A 22,354-nucleotide genomic window follows, 5' to 3' on the forward strand; every position below is an offset into this window, starting at 1 on the left:
TCTCTCTTATTCCGTATGAATTTATTCAATTGACTTCCTGCTATACCAGCTTTATTGATTCTGTTGTCTATTTCCATATTTAATTTACCATCTTAACTAAAAATCATGCCTAAGTAGGTGAAATGTTTTACTTGTTCCACAGGTTCTCCATTCACAATGCAATTGACATTTTCAAATGATTCTATCTATTTTCATTCTCTTTTTATTGCTGACATTCATACCATACCTATTACAACAGTCACTCAATTTAATCAGGGAATCTTGCAGATTGTAGCAGATTTATTTAGAAGTATAACATCATCCACATAAAGGAAAGAGCTAACATTAACATCTCCAATTTTGATATCATGTTTAATACCACTCTCCTTCATAATGTGATCCATATAGATAATGAATAACAGAGTGGATAATGTACATCCTTGTCTCACACCAGATTTAACATTAAACCATCTTCCTGTACTTCCTTCAATTCTAACTGCTGACTTACAACTCAAATAAAGACTAAGTATTGCTTGATATAATGCCCCATCGACACCATATAACTGTAGCATACTGAATAGCTTCTCTCTTGGTACCTTGTCATATGCCTTTTCCAAATCGACAAAACTTAAATACAGATCTTTGTTATATTCCCATGCTTTCTCGACTATTTGTCATAAAGTGAAGATCTGATCCTGACAGCCTCTATTTGGCCTGAATCCAGCTTGTTCTTCACCCAGCTTTTCTTCCACAATTCTTCTTAACTGTTTCTCAAGTATACTTGCATAGATCTTACTAGGAACACTCAGTAGGGAAATACCTCTATAATTCTCAAATTCAGTTTTATTTCCCTTTTTTATATATGGGTACTATGAGAGCTCTACTCCAATCATCGGGAATTCGTCCCTCTGTCCACGCCTTCTGAACTATGCAGTGCAGCCACTGTAAGACTTTTATGCCACCATACTTCAGCATTTCTGGTCGAATATCATCTATGCCTGCTGCCTTTCCACATTTCACGCCTTTGATGGCTTTTTCTACTTCATGGATATGTATGGATATGTATTCCTGACTGTATAATGCCTGTGGAGTGCTTTTTACCACTGTGCTATCACTGCTTGTTTCATTTAGCAATTTTTTGAAGTAATTACTCCATACTTAAAGGATATCTTTTTCTCCCATTTTCATCTCTAACTCCTTTTACAGCACTCTTTTCTCCATTTCTAAGCTACTTCAACTACCTCCAGAATATCTTACCACCTTCTTGATATTTATTTTCTATGTTCTTGCAAAAGTCCTCCCATGACTTTTGTTTAGCTAGTTTTACGCACTGTTTAGCTTTCTTACATTTGTCTCTGTATTCTCTAAGAGCACAAGCTGACTTATTTGACAGGAACTTTTGATATGCTTTCTTCTTTTCCTTCACTGCCTCTTTTACTTCCTGTGTCCACCATGGAGTTCTGATTTTTCTATCCTTACAGACAATGTCACCACATGTCTCTCTGGCTGAATCAATCAAGATTTTCTTCCAGGCTTGCCACTGAATCTCCAAGGTTTGGTTCCTGTTCTCAAACTCTTTCATTTTTTCTTCAATAATCTTTGTGTATTTTGGTCTACAGTTCACATCTGAGAGCTGCTCAGTTTTTATTTGCTTTAAAACTTTCTTAAATGTTATTCTTTTCAATATAAAATTCAATTTTATCCTGCTCTCAAGACTAAATAGTGATCACTTCCAATTTCAAATCCTCTGTACACTCTAGTGTCCTGCACCAAGGAGAAAACATCACTTTCAACAATAACATAGTCAATGAGACGTTTCTTATTCCTTGCCTCTTCTCTCCATGTGAATTTGTGCACATTTTTATGTTGGAACATGGTGTTAGCAATAACCAGTCCATGTCCTGAGCAGAAATCCATCAGGTATTTGCCATTAATATTAGCTTTGCTCTTTTCTCCAAATTTTCCCAAAATATTTTTATATGTCTGGCAATCATTTTCTACTCTGCTATTTAGATCCCCAACAATGCTGTATAAAAGCTTTGAGACAAAGTTATGAGACGTTGAAAGTTTATTTTTCACTTAGTTAGAGTATAATAAATTTAGTTTAATCCTTTATCCAAGTGTGAGCAAACAAAGTTTGCGCCTGAAAGTATCTTCAGGACTGGGGTAAGGTGATACAACACCAGGGCAACTCGTTGCAAAGGTGGAGCAAGCTACCAACTCTCCTGTCTCAGTATCTCTTATCACTCTGTCACTCTGTATATGGATTTGTTCATTAATTTCTTGTATTTTTCCCCATATGCTAAATAAATAACTGAATACACATGATGAACTGTGCATATCAAGAAGAACTACTCGTCTCCCATAATTGCCTGTTCTTTTCCACATCACTCCTCCATTTTTCAGAAGAGGAGAAACTAACATCACATATATGAAGAAAATCAGAAATGATATGTACCTTCCTATACATCAAGATATCTTTCCACCTCTAGTTCTCCTATATGGCTAGTGGAAGTACTGTACATGTACCTTCCTATACATCATTAATATATAAGTTAAATATCAATGATCCCAGAACAGAACCCTTTAACACTCCACTTGTCACATTCCTGTTTTTGGGACACCACCTCCTATTAGTTAGTCAACCAGCCTTGTAACTAAGCTACGAATTGATAGAACAAGTCACATCTGCTGAAGATATGGTGAAAATGCTTAATGAGTATTTTGTTAATGTATTTCATGTAGAGGACTTAAGAGTGGTGTTTGAATAGCAATAGGAAGGAGGATAGACAATTAACAGTACAAGAATGGGAAGTGTTTAGAATTTTAAGTAACCTTGGTTTTAACAAGACTATGGGATTGCATGGAATATCACCATGTATATTAAGGGAATGTACAAAAGATTTGGCTGTACCCTTGACTTGGTTGTTCAACAGAAGTCTAGCAACAGGAACAGTCCCAGAAGAGTAGAAAAAAGGAAAAATTGTGTCACTACATATTATTATTATTACGGGTATCTCCATGGAGTCAGTAGACTCATCGCGGGAGACCCAAACTAGCAAAACAATATTTGTCATATCTCTTCTTGAATTCATTTACAGACGAAGAGCTCACAACTAAGTCAGGCAATGAATTCCACTCATTCACCACCCTCCAGGCAAAAAACCTTGTTCTGACACCTTTGTTAACCACACTCTTCTTTAATTTCCAGAGATGACCTCTTGTTCTTCCATCACTTTCACACAGCTGAAACATTTCCCCTGCATCAATCCTATAAAAACCTTTTAGTAATTTGAATGTTTCTATCATATCCCCTCTTCTTCGCCTATCAACAAATCTCTGCAATCCACAAGCTCTCAATCTATCAATGTAGGGAGCATTTTTTTTATATCACTCACCAACTTGGTCACTCTTCTCTGAACCCTCTCCACAGCCTCCTCATCTCCAAGGAATCCAGGTGACCAGACCTGAGCACAGTAATCCAAATGTGGAAGTATCAATGCTTTATAAAGGGGAATAATAACCTCTTTATCTCTGGATGTCAGTGTGTTCCTCAACAACCAAGTAATCCTATGTGCAATCTTGGACACCTTAGCAATGTGTCCTCTGAACTTCATCTCCCTATCTACCAATACCCCTAAGTCCCTAGCCTCATCAATCTCTTGGAGTACCTTTCCATCGATGTAGTACACAGCTGGTAATCTTTTAATCCCAAAATGCATGACTTTACACTTTTCCACATTGAACTGACATCCATTTTCTTTTGCCCATTTTACCAGCTTATTTAAATCCTCCTGCAAACTTTCAACATCAGCTTAATAGGGAGAATTCCCTATTAACATAAGGGAGAATTCAAGTCAGTAGTGTCAAACTACAGGCTATTGTGTATATCGTGTAGTGGTGAAGGTGTTACAGAAGCTTTTTACGGACAGAATTCATATGTGGATAGATGAGAATGGAAAGCTGTCGAGAGAACAGCATTTGTTTATTAGGGGGAGGTCATGCTTAGTAACTTGGTTACATTTTATAATAGGGTGACTAACATATTGGATGGGAGGGAAGATTCTTATGTAGTGATTTATTTGGATTTTGCTAAAGCATTTGAGAACTACAGAATAAACTACTGTTGAAATTGGGCAGGATGGGGTTGGATACTCATTTGGTAGTTGGTAGCTTCATTACAAGGTTAGTTGACTAATAGGAGCCAAAGAATTGTGTATGGAGGTGAATGATAGAGGCAAACCAAGGAGGAAAGAGTTGATAGCCAATGAGGCTATACGTAGATTGTACAGAAGGAATGATAGAATTTGACAGAAAGAAGGATTTGTACAATGCTGATGAACTGCATCTAATTGGATTTGGTGTTAGGTGTCTATAGAGAAAGCTGTGTTCACCGAGCATACTGAAGTGCAAATTCAAGGAAACTTAAGCAATTAGGGTGGAAGCAAATGATTTTGTGTGAAGGCACCATGAAGCAAGTGAATGTGAGAATGACTAAGTGAGGAATCTAGTCTCATATTCAAAAATATTGAATAGGGTAGTCATTCCAGAAAGTAAAGGTGGGTGGGGGGATGCTGCAGTTTCTATATACTAATGCCAGAAGTATCAGCAATAAGGAGGAGGAGTTTTTGGTATTGGTTAGCACAACCTCACTAAAAGTTATAGGTATTAGTGAGATTTCACTAACAGCAGATGATATAGTTACAGGGATAGAATGTGAAGGATTTAGTATTTTCAGGGAAGATAGAGAAGATAGGATGGAGGAGGAGTACTGATGATAGCAGATAAATTGCAGCCAAAATGAATAGGAGATGGGTGGGAGGGTGGCTGTTCATTTGAAGCAATCTAGTGTTAGATTAAGGGCAGTAAAACGAAATATACAGTTGGTTGTTGCTATAGGCCAGGGAATTCCAGATGATCAGGAAGACATGCATTGCCAAAATAGTACAATGCGTACAGGTCAAGTGATTATTATGGGGGACTTCAACTATGGAGATATAGATTGGAAGGAAGAAAGATCACATGGAAGGAAGGAAACAATTTATACACCTACTAAAAGATAATTGCTTGAGGCAGCATGTGATGTAGAGGACTAGGGGTGCGAGAATTACGAGAATTTTTGACCTGCCATAGGATCAGGGATCAGAAAAGCTATCCATAACCAAGGTGACCGCATTGTAGGAGTGCCAGATTTGGAAAACCAAATACAGGACATGGGTCACCCATGTTTTACGAATATGGAACAATTTTGGTGAGTTGGTTTTACAAAATAAAAAATAAATATGGTATTTGGTTTTACAAAATAAGTACCAATACTGAGTGTTAATGTGTTGTGCAATATCCGATCGTCCCCCATGTGCAATACTAAACATTAGTCACAGATTTTGCATTCAACTTTGGCGTTTCCTTTTGCAATAAAATTCCATTCTTTCGAATAATCATCATTAAAAACACTTTCGTGTTGGCATTGTTAAGGGCTTAAGGAAATAAACAAAATTTAATTTACCTTTTTATAATTAATAAAGAAAATTAATTTACCTATAATTATATATTTTAAGTCAATAAGAATACAATTTGGTCAGCTAAATCCCAAATTACCAGCCCATCCTCGTTCGTTCAGTATTCAGGTAGATACCCAACAGGGTGCACCACGAGAAAGTGAGGAGCGGACATTAGGCAGAAGCCCTGGTCGGTTCTCCGCATTCCTTTAAAGGCTATATGGATGTCTCATAACTTTATAATAAATTTAGTTTAATCCTTTATCCAAGTGTGAGCAAACAAAGTTTGCACCTGAAAGTATCTTCAGGACTGGGGTAAGGTGATACAACACCAGGGCAACTCGTTGCAAAGGTGGAGCAAGCTACCAACACTCCTGTCTCAGTATCTCCTATAATGCAAAACACATCTCCTTGCGGATATATCTAATGTTATGCATTAAGGGAAGGGCCACTACCCAGACTAGTTTCAACCTTTATTGAGGTCTCTTCAGTGGGAGCCAGGCCCAAGCTGAGATACCAGGCAGAAGCATTCGCAGGTCATCTCTACCTATAGGAGTTGCCAAATGGTGTGCCACCCTTTTTTAATAAATTACTCTGGATTTAGAGAAAGATGTTGAAAGTTTATTTTTCACTTGGTTAGAGTATAATAAATTTAGTTTAATCCTTTATCCAAGTGTGAGCAAACAAAGTTTGCACCTGAAAGTATCTTCAGGACTGGGGTAAGGTGATACAACACCAGGGCAACTGGTGTTGTAGCTCCCACTGAAGAGACCTCAATAAAGGTCGAAACTAGTCTGGGTAGTGGCCCTTCCCTTAATGCATAACATTAGACATATCCGCAAGGAGATGTGTTTTGCATTATAGTTAACCAATCAACGCCACTATCTGGAAGTGAATGCAAGTCCCTGAGGCCTCCAGGGAAGGAGTATGGGGGCAGTCAGTGATATGATGCATAGCCTACACAGCACCACACATGCAAAATGGTGACTGAAATTCCCCACAACGTAATAAGTGGGCACAGAGGCATTGAGGTAGATTGAATCCTGGAGGTATGATAGTTGGATCTGAAATCAGGTACTTGTTTGTAGTTCATTCCAATCTTCTCCACTGGCAGTGGAGATGACTGGAACGCCAGTACTTCCACTAGCCATATAGAGAACTGGAGGTGGAAAGCTATCTTGATGTATAGGAAGGTACATGTTATTTCTGATTTTCTTTATGTGATGTTAGTTTTTCCTCTTCTGAAGCATGGAGGAGTGATGTGGAAAAGAATAGGCAATTATGGGAGAGGAGTAGTTCTTCTCATTGTTATGTTAAGTTGCATGTCCATGAGTCATGTGGTGACTTTGGCTTCAAACTAGGGAACAGTACTCTGCAATAGGGTAGACCAGAGCCAGGGCTGCTGTTTTTAGAGTTGAGGCATTTCAACCCCAAGCTGTGCATGTCAGCTTGTGTTCCTGGCAGATATCTTTAACTTAGATTTTTCCAAATGTTTTCAGTAAGTCAGACTACAGTCAAGTGTGAAACCAAGGTAACAAGAGTTACTTACAAAGATAAGTCCTGATGCAGAAGTTTATATTTAATCTTCTATGAAGCTTGTGGTTATTTAGGTATAAAGCAGAAAACAGTTTTTGCTGGATTAGGAGATAGTCCCCAGCTTCCAAAGTAATTTTGTAATGAGCCCAGATCTTTGCACAGTGTTTTCTCAAGGCCTTGGAAGGTACCGTCTTGGATGGAGACAGCTATGTTATCAGTACAGACAAACTTTCAACTAGCTGTTGGAGGGATGTCACGTGCATACAGGTTGAATGAAGGAAATTGTAATGTGTTATTGTTACAAGAGGATTTGAATAGGTTAATGCTTTGGGATGAAGAATTGAGATGTCATTTCAATGTTGAAAAGTGTAAAGTTATGCACTTTGGCAAGAGAAGATGGATTTTGAGTAAACCTTATAACACTGTGAAAGTTATAAGGTTTACTCAAAAAATCGTTGTTGGGAAGAATGCCGACATGTAAGGATAAGGAGGCGATAGTTCAACTCTATAAAGGTGCTAATTAGGCCTCTGGAATATTGATATTGAAATATTGAAATAATCAGTACTCTGGAATATTGAGGATGAGTACAGATTGAGGGAATGTGGCCTTCAGAGCTTGGTGGACAGGAAGAGGAAGGGCGTATGATTGAGACGTATAAGCTGGTGAGAGGAGCCTTTAAAACAGCATTGCTATGATACATCAGTAGAATTACTGCATGGAATAATCAGTGATGTAAGAAATATAGGTCATTTCTGGAGGCTGTGCAATGGTCATGTGAGTAAAGAGGTAAAAAAAATATTTTTTGTTTGGTGGGTGGTGAACGAGTAGAATGCAATGCCAGAATGGGTGATGAGTGCTCCAACATTGAATGTGTTCAAAGCAAGGTATGATAGTTATTGTGATCTGAGTATTAGTCCTATTGCGATGAGTCTGGATTCCATGCAGGCTTGGAAGTAACACTATCTTCATCTACTCTCCTTTCATCTCTTCAATCACTTTCTCTGCCATTCATGCTCACTGTGATGCCAGTTGCACTCTGGCTGCCTTGCATGCTCACTATTTTATTGTACTGTTTAAAGTTTTATTCACTTGGTTATACTATAAATTAAAGATGCCAAGAAATTATATTCTTGGTTTCATCCTTTATCCAAGGGTAAGCAAACAAAGTTTGCACGTGATGGCACTTCATGACTGGACTACTTGTATATAGAGGCTAATGACTTCACATCAAATGCAATGCACATATCCTGGCCTTACGGACATGTATAATATAAGACCATATCCTGGCCTTACGGACATGTATAATGCCATGGCAATTAAAGATGCCAAGGTATCTTTAATGATACCCTAATATGGGATACCAAGGCAACTGATGTGAAGTCATACAAGTAGCCCAATCATGAAGTGACTTCACGTGTAAAATTTGTTTGCTTACACTTGGATAAAGGATGAAACCAAGAATATAATTTCTTGGTATCTTTAATTTATAGTATAACCAAGTGAAAAATCTTTCATCTATCTCTAATCAAGAGTATTTTAGTAATAAGTTGTACCATCTTTTGGTTACTTGTATATGGAAATATACTTCTGCATTATTTCAAGCTTGTATTACTTCTGGGTCTGGCTACCACTGAGACCTTAATATAAGTTGAAACTGGTCTGGATAGTGGCCCTTTCCAAAGTAGACCAGTCATGAAGTGACTTCATGCACAAATGATTTGGTTTGGTGATTTGTTTTTCCCTTTCAGCCGTTTCTGACAGTAGGTGACACTTTGTAGGCATTGCCCACAGAGTATTCCTGGTGAGATTTTTACAGGGTAGTTCACCATTGCTTCCCCCCCCCCATTTTATCTGGGCTCAGGACTGGCATATGGCTGGGATGTATTGATGACTATAAGCTATGTGTGTTCACTGGGCTAGTTTGCCTGTTCTGGGGGACAAAAAACCTGAGTTTCCAGGTGAAAAACCCTTACCTCCATATGAGACAGGCTAATTCACCTTTAGTCAAAAGAGACTAGATGAAGGTTCCTCACATCACTGACGGGAATCGAACCAAAGTCTTTCCGACCAAAGGGCTTCGTCTATACTGACTGAGCTATGGAGGCTCTGGATAATGGATGAAGCAAGAATATAATTTCTTGGAATCTTTATTTTAATTGCTAATGCACTCCCAGTCACATTCCCTTTTTTGCCACCAGTCTTACATACAGCCTTACTGTTACAGTCAGCTGCATTGCCTTTTTTCACATGCTACCATCAAATCTTGCTTTACATCGCCAAATGAATAGTCTTGCACACTGAATATAATAATCACCTTATCTAAATGGAATAAAGTTGAAGAAGAAAATAAGAGATACAGGTGTGTTTCTACTGACAAGAAATTGAAATATTGCCATATCATGAGAAACATCACAAAAGTCACTTATACTAGAGAATTCTACTGAGACTGAGGTGTGTGGGGGGAGGGGGGAAGAAGGAAATATAATTGCCTCTTGGATAAATGACCATCACATCAGATCTGAATTAATCTTTTCTTTTAGGTGATGAGTGCTCCAACATTGAATGTGAGATCTGAATTAAAGATGCCAAGAAATTATATTCTTATTTAATCCTTTATCCAAGTGATGTGTATAAACAAAGTTGGCGTGTGAAATATCTTCATGACTAGGCTACTTGAATATAGAAATTTGTGACGTCTCATTAATTGTCTTAGTATTGCATAATACAAAGTACACATCCTATAAGCCTATAGAAGTAGTCTAGTCATGAAGATACTTCATGACTCGACTACTATTAAAAATATTTCTGTGCAAATTATTTGTTTACACTTGGATAAATGTAACAAGAATTACACAAGGGTTACACAGAATATAATGTGTTGGAATCTTTAATTTAATTAAAAACCAAATGAAAAACTTTCAACATCTGGCTTTCATCCAGATGCATTTTAATAATGTGTTACACTACTTCTAATAAGTTGTTACTTTTTTCACTACTTGTATATGGTAGATATGATTTCTGCATTACTTCAACCTTGGTATCTCATGAAGATACTTCCCACACTTCACTTGGATGAAGAATTAAACAAGAATATAATTTCTTGGCATCTTTAATTTAAAAAAGTGAAAAAACTTTCTACATTAGATCTGGTCTGTTAACATATTTGGATATTGGATTTCAGAGCTGAGGTGAGCCTGAAGAAGAGGCTAAGTTAATCAAAATGTTACTGGTCTCAAATTCCTGATATGGATCCTGGAAGACTGTACAAAGATTAATATATAGCCGTACATAATTACCTACATTACTAACTTCCAATCAACAATCATATTCTAAATTAATGTGATAGTTCTCCAACACTGTTTAATCTTATATTTTTGTTTTCAAAAGATACTAAATACATCACTCTACCAATTCCTTCATCTTCTTCTGGTTTTTCGTGGTATCAGACACCTGTTTTGCTAACTATCTTCTTCCACTCTATTTAAGTAAACATAATGCCTCGGATTAGATTTGTTCACCCATTCTTGAGCTAACAATGTCAAATTCCTTCCTATTATCTTATCTTTCATATAATTCTGCTACAGATGCAATCTTTTCTTTCCTGTAATTTTACTTAGAACACTCAGATCTGTAGTCTCCAATCTTGGATGAACTGTTTATATTCTAGCCTAATTCTCTGAGCACAGCACAGCACAGTAGTCTGTTCTCAAGATCAACTTTAATAATAAAATTCTATTTTGACTTTCACATTAAGGTCATCTGCTATGTACAACTTCTATATTACAGTAACTAGCAACATACCATATTAAGCTACATCATATCTAAAACTACTTAACCCATCTAGCATTACCTCTTGTGATAAAAAATTATCTACACTAAAAGTAATATATAAGAACCAGATGCCATAAATAACATTTTGAGTGGCCAAAGCAATTAATTATTAATCTGTATTGGATTTTTTAAATATAAATTTCATGTTAGCTATCATTCTTTCAATTTTTTAAAATTTAATTAAATTTTTTTTTAAAAATCAGAAGAGGTCATGCTAAGTGAGTTTAAGATGTTATGTAGCTTATTATGGTACATTGCTAGTTGCTGTAACGTAGCAATTATATGCAACTGCCACATTACAGCAACAAAGCAAATACTTGAGAATAATCTTAATGTGAAAGTCAAAATAGAATTTAATTATTAAAGATTTTTTAAAATCTAAAGTGGCTGTTGACTCCATAAATCTTATATGATGAATGTCATTCACCATTTACTTTCACTGAATGAAAAGATAATATACAGCAACTAGTATATTATTATTATTGCACTCTCCATGGAGTCGGCAGACTGATTGTGAGAGTTTTATTCAACTGACAACATATTTATCATACTGAATCTTAAAATCCTTAACACTCCTTGCATTAACAACATATTCTGGGAATGCGTTCCATTCACTGACAATTCTCCATGTAAAAACTACTCCTCGCACCCCTCTTTGCCACACTCTTACATAACTTCAGGAGATTACCTCTGGATTTTTCCCTTTTGCCTTCTACTCTTTTTATAATCTCACTAACTTAAATGTCTCTATCAATATTACCTCTTTTCCTCCTATCCAACAAATTCTGCAATCTGCATTTTTTCAACCTCTCTCTCCATAGCCAGCAGTCCAAAGTCCTGATATTGCCTTAGTCACTCGCTTCTGGGCTCTCTCCAATATCTCCACATCACACTGAAAACCAGGTGACCAGATTTGAGCACAATAATTTCAAGTGTGGTCTGACCAGTGCTTTATACAATGGCATAACCGCTTCCTTATCCCTACACGTTACAGTAATTCTTATCATAGTAGCACTACAATGTGTAGCCCTTGCAACACTAGCAATATGCCCTCTAAACTTCAGTCTACTGTCAACCATCACTCCCAAATCTCTAATCTCATTCACTTCCTGCATTGATATAGTATAGTACACAGCCTTATATTTCTGAACCCCAAAATGCAACACCTTGCACTTATTGATATTAAACAAAAACCACACTCCTTTGTCCAAGTAAAAAGTCTATTCAAATCTTCCTGAAGGGAATTGACATCAGTCAGTAGTGCTACTTATAATTCTTCCCAACTTTGCATCATCAGCAACCAACTGATGATTCCCACCATATTTTCTACTATTTCTTTTAGTATGGTAAAGAAGGGTCATCACACTTTCAAGATGTTAATTACATGTTAGTGATTTACAAAAGAGGAAGACAAAAATGGAGTTACAAAAGATCATAGTAAAAAGTTTAAACTGTAAATCAGATTATTATTAGGGTGAAGAAATAAAAATAAATTACCTTTGCTATTTTTAACTCTACCCCTTGCTACAAAAAATCCATATGGTTTTCCTGGTGGTTTAGACAGCTCAACCACTTGTGATCCATCAACATTTAGTTGTAATAACTGCCCCCATACATGAGAAGAAGTTGATACACCTGAAGGACTTTCATCCCATGCTGGACTGAAACTTAAATAAATTCATGAATTAAAATTAAGGTAATCTTTAAATGATGTCATACTCTTAGCTGTGGAATGATATCATATCAAAGTGTAAACTTTTTTTAATGTATAAATACAAACATAATATAGGCTAATAGCCTTTCACATGTGGATTCACAAAACAAGCTTACTTCACAGTATTATAGATACTGTCATATGTAAATAAGTGAAGTAATTTACAGTAATAAATATACCTGAAATTTTCAAGGAAAACTATATATTTTTCTTTAAAAATTTAAAAACTCTGGAGAAGCCTAAGAAACATGATATTTCAAGATTATTCCTCATCTCTAAGCTTCAACTGTTTGTAAAAACCATAGAAGTACAGAATAAATTTATGTACAAAAGGAAATATTTAAATCTTCAGCAATCAGAAGATACAATGTACGGATTATTGAGATCACTAATTCAATTTAATAGCTGCAAAAAATAAAAATACTGATAAAAACACTTGCTCACTATTGTGAGCAATTGTTTTTATCAGTATGTAGAAAGTAAAATATATCAGTATATATAGACAGGCCCTTTTTTGTGTTAAATTTTTTTTCTGATTTATTTTCAACTATTTTAGCCAGCCTGGCTGGACAAGTGGGTAGCGTATCTGCTCTCCAGCCAAAAGGCTGCGGGTTCGAATCCCACTGTGGGCATGGATGTTTGTGATGATTGTTTGTGGAAATATATTGATAGTGGTTGGTGGTAGATGGCGCTGGTGTGGTTGCGGTCAGTTGGTGAATTATGTGTGGTGGAGACCGAGTTGTAGAGTAGGTGCACTCCCTCGATGAGTCTTTGGACTCCCTGGAGGTGACAAATAATAAAGCTGGCCTGGTTGGCCGAGCAGTTAGCGTATTCACTCTCCAGCCAAAAGGCTGCGGGTTCAAATCCCAAAATGGGCATAGATGTTTGTCTGTGAAAACATTAGTGGTAGTTGGTGGTAAATGCCGTTGGTGTAGATGAAGATAGTTGTGGTTGGTGGAGACTGAGAGTAGGTACCCTCCCTCAATGAGTCTTTGGACTCCCTAGAGGTGTTATGTAATAATAATAATATTTTCTCACTTTTCCATCGGCAAAGCTCTCTTTGCACTTCTGAAGATAAGAATTCAAAATGGCTCTGTAAATCACATCATTTAAAAACATCAATAAAAATGTCATTTTTATTCATTCATTCATTCTATTGTTTTTTGACAAATTATTTGACAAATCATTTATCTTTTTCTATTGTTTTAATCTTTTCCTAAGTATTTTAAACCTTCACTTTCAAATTTTAAACTTTACAGTCATCGGTTTTAATTCTTTTGTAATTTATTCTTTTATTGATTTTATTGGTTGTTCAATTTCTTGTGATTGCAAACAATTTATGGATGATGTATAATCTTAGTTGCATTCCATGTTATAAATTTCAATGTTATGAAGATAGCAACACAAAGTACTCCAGGTCTAACCCAAGGTATGTGTCTTAATTCGGTGTTAGTAAGGTGGCAGTGTCACAGTTATTTCTTTCTATATCTTTGGGGTCTGTGACACCCCACCTTACTAATACTGGATTAAAATGCTTTATCTATGTCATAAGAGTTTTACTTATTAAATCACAGAAAAAAATCCAGTGTGTTCAAAACATAGCAATGCTCCTTAGCAAAATCAGCATGCCCTCTTATACTGATTTGTAATTAGAGGAGTTACATGAGAAATTTTCAGAAATAATAGTTGTTTTTTTTTATACATTACATAAGAAAGTAAAATAAAAAAAAAATCAGCTAACGCCTTTTTTGTTCCCTATATGGGAACAAAGGCTATTTTAATCCTATCTAACTTTTGGTGATTGAGTGGGCAGTTCGATCTCCAATGGTAACCAATCAGATAGCCGGCCGAAGGCTATCACTAATTAATTGGTACACAGTGAAAAAGGTGGCTAGGAAGTGCTGCCATCTCGTGGTCCTTAACCTTAACACAATATTTTTAATGACTGAAAATAGTGTGGGTTCGGCAGCTGATTTTCTTGAGTTTAACAGGACGAAAAACCCGAGTTTCCGGGAGAAAAAACCTGCTTACCCATGCCAGAGATCGACTAACTCGGGAACCAGTCAAAAAAAGGCTTAGAAAATGTTCCTCTAGTTGTCGACTAGATTTGAACCCCAAGTCTTTCTTCGTGTGGTCAAGCACTATAGAGTGTGAAAATGCCACCTTCTACTGTGCTACACAGGCTCTTATATAAAACAGGCCATTCTATATTATGCGAAGAGAATAGAGAATAAAAAAAAATCTGATAATTTTTTATATCATTCCACCAAAAAAAGGTTGTAAACCAAATCTTACATTAGTACCATGGGTGGGTTAAGATAATTTTATTATTACGGGCTACTCCATGGAGTCCTCAGACTCAATGATGGAGGCTCTAAACATCATGCCAAGTACTATCCAAATTTGCACAGACTCTATCATACTTTCCTTTGAAGTGCAAGAAAAACAAATCCTAGGAAGTTTTATTGTTATTCTTCTTGTCAGGTGTCATTTCCTTCCATGAGTATCATGAGCTTCTATCCTGTACTGTTTTATGCTTCTTTCACCTTCTTCATAAAACAAAAAAAAAGGTCCAGTCCTTAATACTTCCCATCCAATCTGTTCTTTGTCTCCCTCTTCTTTTTCCTTGTATCATTCCTTCTAAATTTTTTTTTTTTTTTTTTTTTTTTTTTTTTTGTAGGGATTCATGCCTTAGTATGTGATTAAGGTTTTCCTTTTCTTAATGGTTTTCAACAGAGTTCTATCTTTTCCAAAATCATCTCTAAATGATACGGAAGTGCTTGCTGAAAATAAAAAAGATCTTCAAAACCTACTAGAAGAGATGCTGAAACTAAGTAAAAAATATGGACTTAATTTCAACTTCAAAAAAACCATGCTGGTAACAAGAGAAAAATGGAAAATACCCAATATAAATATTAAGATCAGAGGAAATACCTTAGATCAAGTAGAGTTATATATATTTGGCTCAACTAATTACAGAGAATGGAAATGGTGTGATAAGGAACTAATTACAGAGAATGGAAATGGTGTGATAAGGAAATATTACGAAGGATAGAAATTGCTAGATCAACCTTCATTAGCATGAAAAACATTCTGACCTCAAGGAAAATTCACAAAAAAAAAAAAAAAATTAAAATTAAATAAGAATTAGGATGTCCAAATGCTACGTATGGTTAGCACTACCATATGGAGTAGAAACCTGGAAAATATCAAAATATTGTGAAAATAAACTAAATGCCTTTGAAATATGGATCTTCAGAAGAATCCTTAGAGTCCCATGGACTGCTAAAAAATCTAATTTAGAGATGATTGGAGAAGATAGAACTCTGTTGAAAACCAATAAGAAAAGGAAAACCATCTAGCTTGGTCATATACTAAGGCATGAATCCCTTCAAAAAAAACTTTTAGAAGGAATGATATAAGGAAAAAGAAGAAGAGGCAGACAAAGAACAGATTGGAAGGAAAATATTAAGGACTGGACCTTTTTTGTCTTATGAAGAATGTAAGAGAGAAGCACAAATCCTACATGGTAGTCAACCTCCTGGAAGGAGATGACACCTGACAAAAAGAACAATAGAGCTTCCTAGGATTTATTTTGCTTGCACTTCAAAGGAAAGTATGATAGAGACTTCGCACATGTTGAATAGTACTTGGCACGATGTTTAGGGCCTCCCTTGATGAGTCTAAGGACTCCACGGAGCAGCCTGTAATAATAATAATAATGGTATTAATTGAGAAACGTATAATGTACACAATATGTTAATTAGAAAAACCTTAATTTCCAATATTTCAGCAAATTGTAATTGCTATCACCAAGGAAATGAACAAATTGTTATGAGCGTGTAGGCACTACATAGGATAGGTATGACTGAAGTAGAACAAAGGCAAGTCTAAAGACCTAAATGATGTCCTGCAGTGGGCTGGGATGGGTGTTCTTCACTGTTGGGCTGAAGTTCTCAGGTAAGTGTTTCTCAGATTTGAGGTAGTTTTATAAAACCATATTTATTGAGGTTTTGTTAGTTCCTTAAGGCTAAGGCCAATTCAAAGAAAAGGCTTTACTATTTGACTGTGCTCCTATGGAGTAAGGTGGTTTTTCCCCCATTGAAGCTTATGGTATTTGTCCAAGGCATGGTTGACAAACCCTGAGTGGCATAGTGGTAGAACCAGATGTCCTTATGTTCAGCAATTCTAATATTAGCTGTCCTACCTATTTGGGGCCATAGTACAACAGCTTACAGCTACAAGGAACCTGGTAGAAAGACATTATTATTGGAGCCAATTAATTTTGCCCTGTTGTACTGAATTTTAATAATTCTGATATGGAATTATTAAATCTGAACTTGAACATTACGACATCTTCTTAGCTAATGGCTACAATCTCCACATATCCAAAGAATATTAAAACCTCAAAAACAAACTCCTCTTCCCGTCCAGAACAGAGACTACACCAAATCTATTACTATCCACATATCCAAGGCACATCTGAAAAACTGACAAAAATTTTAAAAAGATACAACCTTACAATGAGTTACAGAACCCCAAAGACCAGCCATGTCTCCCTCTTCTTCCCCTCTAGACCTCTGTCTACCAGGTTCTGTGCAGTTAAACTGTAACTAAGTTAAACTGTACTACTATAGCCAAACAGGCAGGACAGCCAATGTCAGATTTACCAAACGTAAGGACTACAATCTGGTTCCACCACTCAGGGCTTATCAACAATGCCATGGACATCCACAAGCTATGATGGAAAAAAGCTACCTTACTCCACAGGAGCAAATTAAATAGTCAAGTCTTTTCCCTGAATCTTCTTCAGCCTTAAAAACTACTCTAACCTCAATAAATATGGCTATATAAAACCGATTCAAATCGGAAAAGCACTTATTCTATTAAGAACTTCGGCTGAACAGCCAAGAACACCCATACCAGCTCACTAAAGGAAACTATTCAGGACTTGTGCCTTTGTTGTTCTGCATCAGTGCTACTTACCCCATGTAGTAAGTTAATTTTGCTAAATATTGGAAACATTAAGTTTTTTTTTCTAATTAATACAGTGTGATATAATTTGCTTAAGTAATACCATTATGAATAACCAATGTATAAGCCTCCCTCAAGAAAGAATCTCTCTTTCTCTAGTCTTTGTTACAGGCAATCTGTTTCCATATTCAGCTTTTTATAGGTACTTTGTTTCTGTGAAATGTCCCCTACTATTTCTTTGCTTTCCTCTAATCAAGAACAAGAGTAGCCACTGGTGAACATTCATACACAGTCCAACTCCAAACATATTGAAGTGTCATCTTCTTCCTTTATTCCAGCAACCGTTGCTCTTTTGAACAAACTATGCTGTTTGCTCAATTAGAATTTTACTCATTTTACCAATGAGTAAAACCTCCAGCTTTACAAGAAAGCTGTTAATAGAGTCCTTTCTCCTTAACTGCTTTTCCATACATCATTGCATTGTGACTTCTTGTATGAATCAACACACCCCACCCACTCTCCAAATGCTTCTTATATGTTCAATCACAGTCTTGCTTTTCTTCCACAAAGCTGCATAAAAAGCAAAATACAGTTTTCTCTCTCTCTCTCTCTCTCACACTCACGCACAGCAAGGGCAAAATCTCTTATATTAAACTAACAAATGAGTTTTGGCTGTTGTTGTATTGGCATTGGTGCTACACTGATATCTAGTAAAATACAGAATGTTTCTTAAAAGCAAAACATACTCTCACAAACTCAAAAAACTACAATAAATTAACCTAATATTATTAACTACCAGTGGAAAAAAACTGCTCATCTTTCTGCTTCTTCATTGTAATTAATCGCTCACTATTCATACTTCCCTCTACCTAGCAAATAATAATGCACAATAAATACCTAACAAAAAAAAATCAATACAGACAGATAAACCAGAACATTGATATAGTAATGTTCTATGTTTACTTAGGATGAAAGATTACAGCAGAGGGAAGGCTGAGAGGTAGCAGTTATATCAAAAATTCAACTTGGTTTGGTAGTCTTTGGAAAAAAACCTTGAAACATTGTAAGTGTTTCATGGCTCTTTCCAAAATAGGAAACTGAAACATGAACTTTGGCTAAAAAATGGTAAGTTAAGCACTACCTACAGAAAAACTGAAAGATCACTGCTTGCTATTACCATTCAAGGTTACAGCTTTTAATGTCCACAAACTCCAACTGGCTACCAATTTCCAGCGACAGACCAAGCTGGATGAGATGAAAATTTTTGCTGTAAGCAATAACCTAACGTAAATCATGCATCTACTTACTAAATTTCTGATAACCCTTTTCATTCTTCAATACTATGATCTTTTTTAAATTAGTACACTAGATAGTTCCAGATACACCGTGGATGTCACCTCTCCGCTCATGTCTTTGGATACTACAAAGGTACTAAGTGGGATGACCTCCAGAATCTATTTCTATTCCATATACCTCTATCCTTTGGGACAGCCTTCCTCATGATGATCCCAAACAATTATAACATCAAACGCTTAAGGAAAAATGTCAATAAGCATTTCCAACCTTCATCTGTTGCACCCTATACATGATATTGACATGTTATAAGTTCTTCTCTCTCTATTCAATATAGATGCACTCACACACATGCTGTAAAGTAGGAATTTTATGTAGTTTCATCATTTCTAAGTGTTCTCAATCAAAAACTTCAGTTATGTCTAATGATCAGTACTTAATATTCAAATTGGAATGCATCACTTTACAAAAAATTCAAGAAAATGAGATTTAAATCAAAAATGGAATAAAGTCTATACCTAGTCTGATGAATCATTTCTGTAGTTTGAAATATCTGTTTCTTATGGCGGGTGCTCATTCGCATTTTTAAACCTTTGATAAATGACTTTGACCTTTGTAATTTTTGCCCTGTTGCCTCAAGTCTTTCCTCCTTTTCAGGTCTGTAAATGCGTTCTGTGCTGAATGCCTTCTGTAGTGCATTTTTAGCAGATTTTGTTAATCCTTGCACTCTCTCAAAGAAAGATTTTTTAGGTGATGAAGAGCCATGGTATAATGCAATATCACTGAAAAGCAAATGTGTAAATAATCATAAATTTTTAAGTGGAATTTCAGTGATTACAACAAATAGGTTTCAATGTTTAAATGACAATCATAACATTGTATATGAAATATATTTAATTTGGTATATATGAAAACTTTTATATAGTTTGGAAACTTGAATTATGATAAATGCATATTAACAAAAAAAGGGCTAAAAAAATCATTTCTCCACATAATAAATTTTAGAAGAAGGATAATAAATATACTGATATTCTACAGCTAAATAGCAAATAGTATCAGCCTCAAACTCTTTCAAAAGCAACAGACTTTAGGTGAAATACAAACCTTCATGATTTTGCTAGGCATTGCACTACTTAAGATACACTTTGCCCAGAAAATTATTATCATTAGCACCAAACCTCCATGGAGTCAAAAGACACATCACAGGAGGCAAAAAATGTTATACCGAAAGTCCATCAAAACCATGCTTTAAACTCATTCAGTGAGTCTGCATTCACCACATGTCAGGAGTTTCCATGTGTAAATATGGTCAGAAGATTGCATAATTGCACAATGGCCTGGCCACCAGTTGCTCTAATGTTTTAGAGGGCGCAAGTGAGCCAAGCGCTGTGGACATGTCTAAGAAGAGCTCCTGATTGAGATAAGTTATTCTAGGAATAATTAAGTACATATGCGTAATTGTTTGAGTAAGAGCAGCTGTAAACGTTATGCGCTACCGGTATTATTAGTGTGGGGGATTTTTCTTGCCAAAACTTAATTACAAAATCATTATTATTAGACCTAGTAACCTTTTCCGTGTTACTAGGTCTAATAACAAGGAAAAAAAAAAAAATGGTGGTGGCATTGTCATTCCATGACTTTCATTTAGATTTCAGTCATTTCGTTAAGTGTGAGGACTGTTATATGTATTCTTTCGATTACATAAATGACTTGTGGATGGAAGAAGGATGTGTGCAAAGTGTGATGACCTGAACAAGGAACTGATGAACGCAAATATGAAATTGATGACAGAAAGTGTTAGTAGTGAGAATGTCATGGGGAAAATGAGTGCACGTCTGAAAGAGAAGGATGGTGAGAAAAGAGGTGAAAAAATGTTAAAAATTCAGTAAAAAAGAAAAAGAGCGATTTGAAAACCGTAACGGATGTTAAAAGGGACAAAAGTGAGGTGAAAGTGTCAGAAGGAAACGAAATTGAGAGAATGAACGAAACTAGAAATGGTGTGATGCAGAAATCGAAAGTTAAAAAAATAGAAAGAATGAATGATAGCGAAAAATGAATGAATGATGGCGAAAGTTGGACGCATGTTGGACTGAAAGTACGGAAACAAAGAAAGATGAATGAGAGTGAAAGTGAAAAGAATGATAGCAAAAGTTTGACGCATGTTACACCGAAAGTACGGAAACAAAGAAGGATGAATGAGAGTGAAAGTGAGAAGAGGGGGACGAGAGTTAAAAAGATTGAATGATAGAGAGAATGTATCACACGATTCGGAAGTTGAATTAGATTGGATCAGGCAAGAAATGGAATGCATGCAGAATGAAATTAAGAGAATTCAGGTCAAAACTATTAAAATAAATCATGATGGCATGAAAGAGTTAACAAAAGATGAGCGAGTGGCATTGTATGGCGACTCCATTATTAAAGGTGTGCTAGAGGATAGAATGCACAAGGTATGTTTTCCAGGCGGTAAAATGAGTAGAGTGATTGAGGCATTGGATATGAGGTGGGAGCGAGCAAAAGAGTTAATAGTATTAATTGGTACAAATCATTTGAGAGAGGACAAAGAGCACATCAGAATGGATATCAGGAGGCTGCTTGGAAGGATAAAAGAGAATAGTGTGACAGGAAGGGTAGTCAGTGTGTTGCCTAGGTATGTGGTGAAATGAGGCGGAGAGCAAGAATTATAAATGATATGCTGGTTGAAATGTGTGAGGAGATGGGAGTAAAGTTTGTTAATGGAATGAGTTTGAGGGATGAAGTGAACAGGTGGATATAAATGGGGAAGTGAGTGGTATGAGTATAGAAAATGAGAGAATAGGTGTGCAAGAGGAGCAGGGAAACAGGGAGGACAGGGGTACACAGCGTGAGAAAGGCAGATGCTCCAAGACGAAACAGTTGGAATTGCAAAGGGTTCTAAAATGAAGAAGCAGACAGGGAAATGGCCCCAGTCGAGCATGTAGAGATCACATTGAGTGAGTGGTATCAGTGTAACTAGCTGTAGATCCAGAAATGAGCTGTTGTGTTTGTATACAAATGATAGAGGTATAAGAAACAAGGCAGATAAAATGGTTGTACTAATTGCGTCTGTTCACCCAAAGACTGTCGGAATAAGTGAGACATTGTTGGAAGAGGATGACATCCTGACAGGAATAGAGATGGAAGGGTATGATGTGTTTCGTGAGGATAGAAGGTGTAAAAAGGGAGGGGGAGTGCTATTGATGATAAGAGAAAGAGTTATGTCCATACAAAGTAGAGATGCAAGACAGAAATAGTGCCAGTGGTTTTGAAGCAGTATGGTGTGAGATAGAGGAGAATGGAATCAAATACTTGGTGGGACGCTGTTATAGGCCAGGTAATGTGGATGGTGGTGATAGTGAAGTGTATAGTCAAATTAGCCAAACAAATAAGAAAAGGGTGATCATTATGGGTGATTTTAATTATGGCAATATAGACTGGAATGATGAGATAGCAACTGGAAGTAAAGAAAATGAGTTTCTTCAGTTTTTGAGGGAGAACTACCTCAGACAG

General features: G+C 36.2%; 1 protein-coding gene across 1 annotated transcript in view; it reads right to left on the reverse strand.

The window, feature by feature from the left end:
* Window positions 1-22,354, reverse strand: part of LOC150103691 (uncharacterized) — a 152,922-nt gene that overhangs the window by 12,913 nt on the left and 117,655 nt on the right. Inside the window, exons 6-7 of the mRNA XM_090397053.1 lie at window positions 19,345-19,608; window positions 12,343-12,512 (exon numbers count right to left, since the gene is read on the reverse strand). Of these exons, the coding sequence (XP_090253179.1) occupies window positions 12,343-12,512; window positions 19,345-19,608 (434 nt within the window). The remainder of the gene's footprint in view (window positions 1-12,342; window positions 12,513-19,344; window positions 19,609-22,354) is intronic.

The sequence above is a fragment of the Typopeltis vanoorti genome, chromosome 8 (assembly GCF_054136105.1).
Source record: "Typopeltis vanoorti isolate ZY-2024b chromosome 8, IOZ_Tvanoo_1.0, whole genome shotgun sequence".
Taxonomy (NCBI): domain Eukaryota; kingdom Metazoa; phylum Arthropoda; class Arachnida; order Uropygi; family Thelyphonidae; genus Typopeltis; species Typopeltis vanoorti.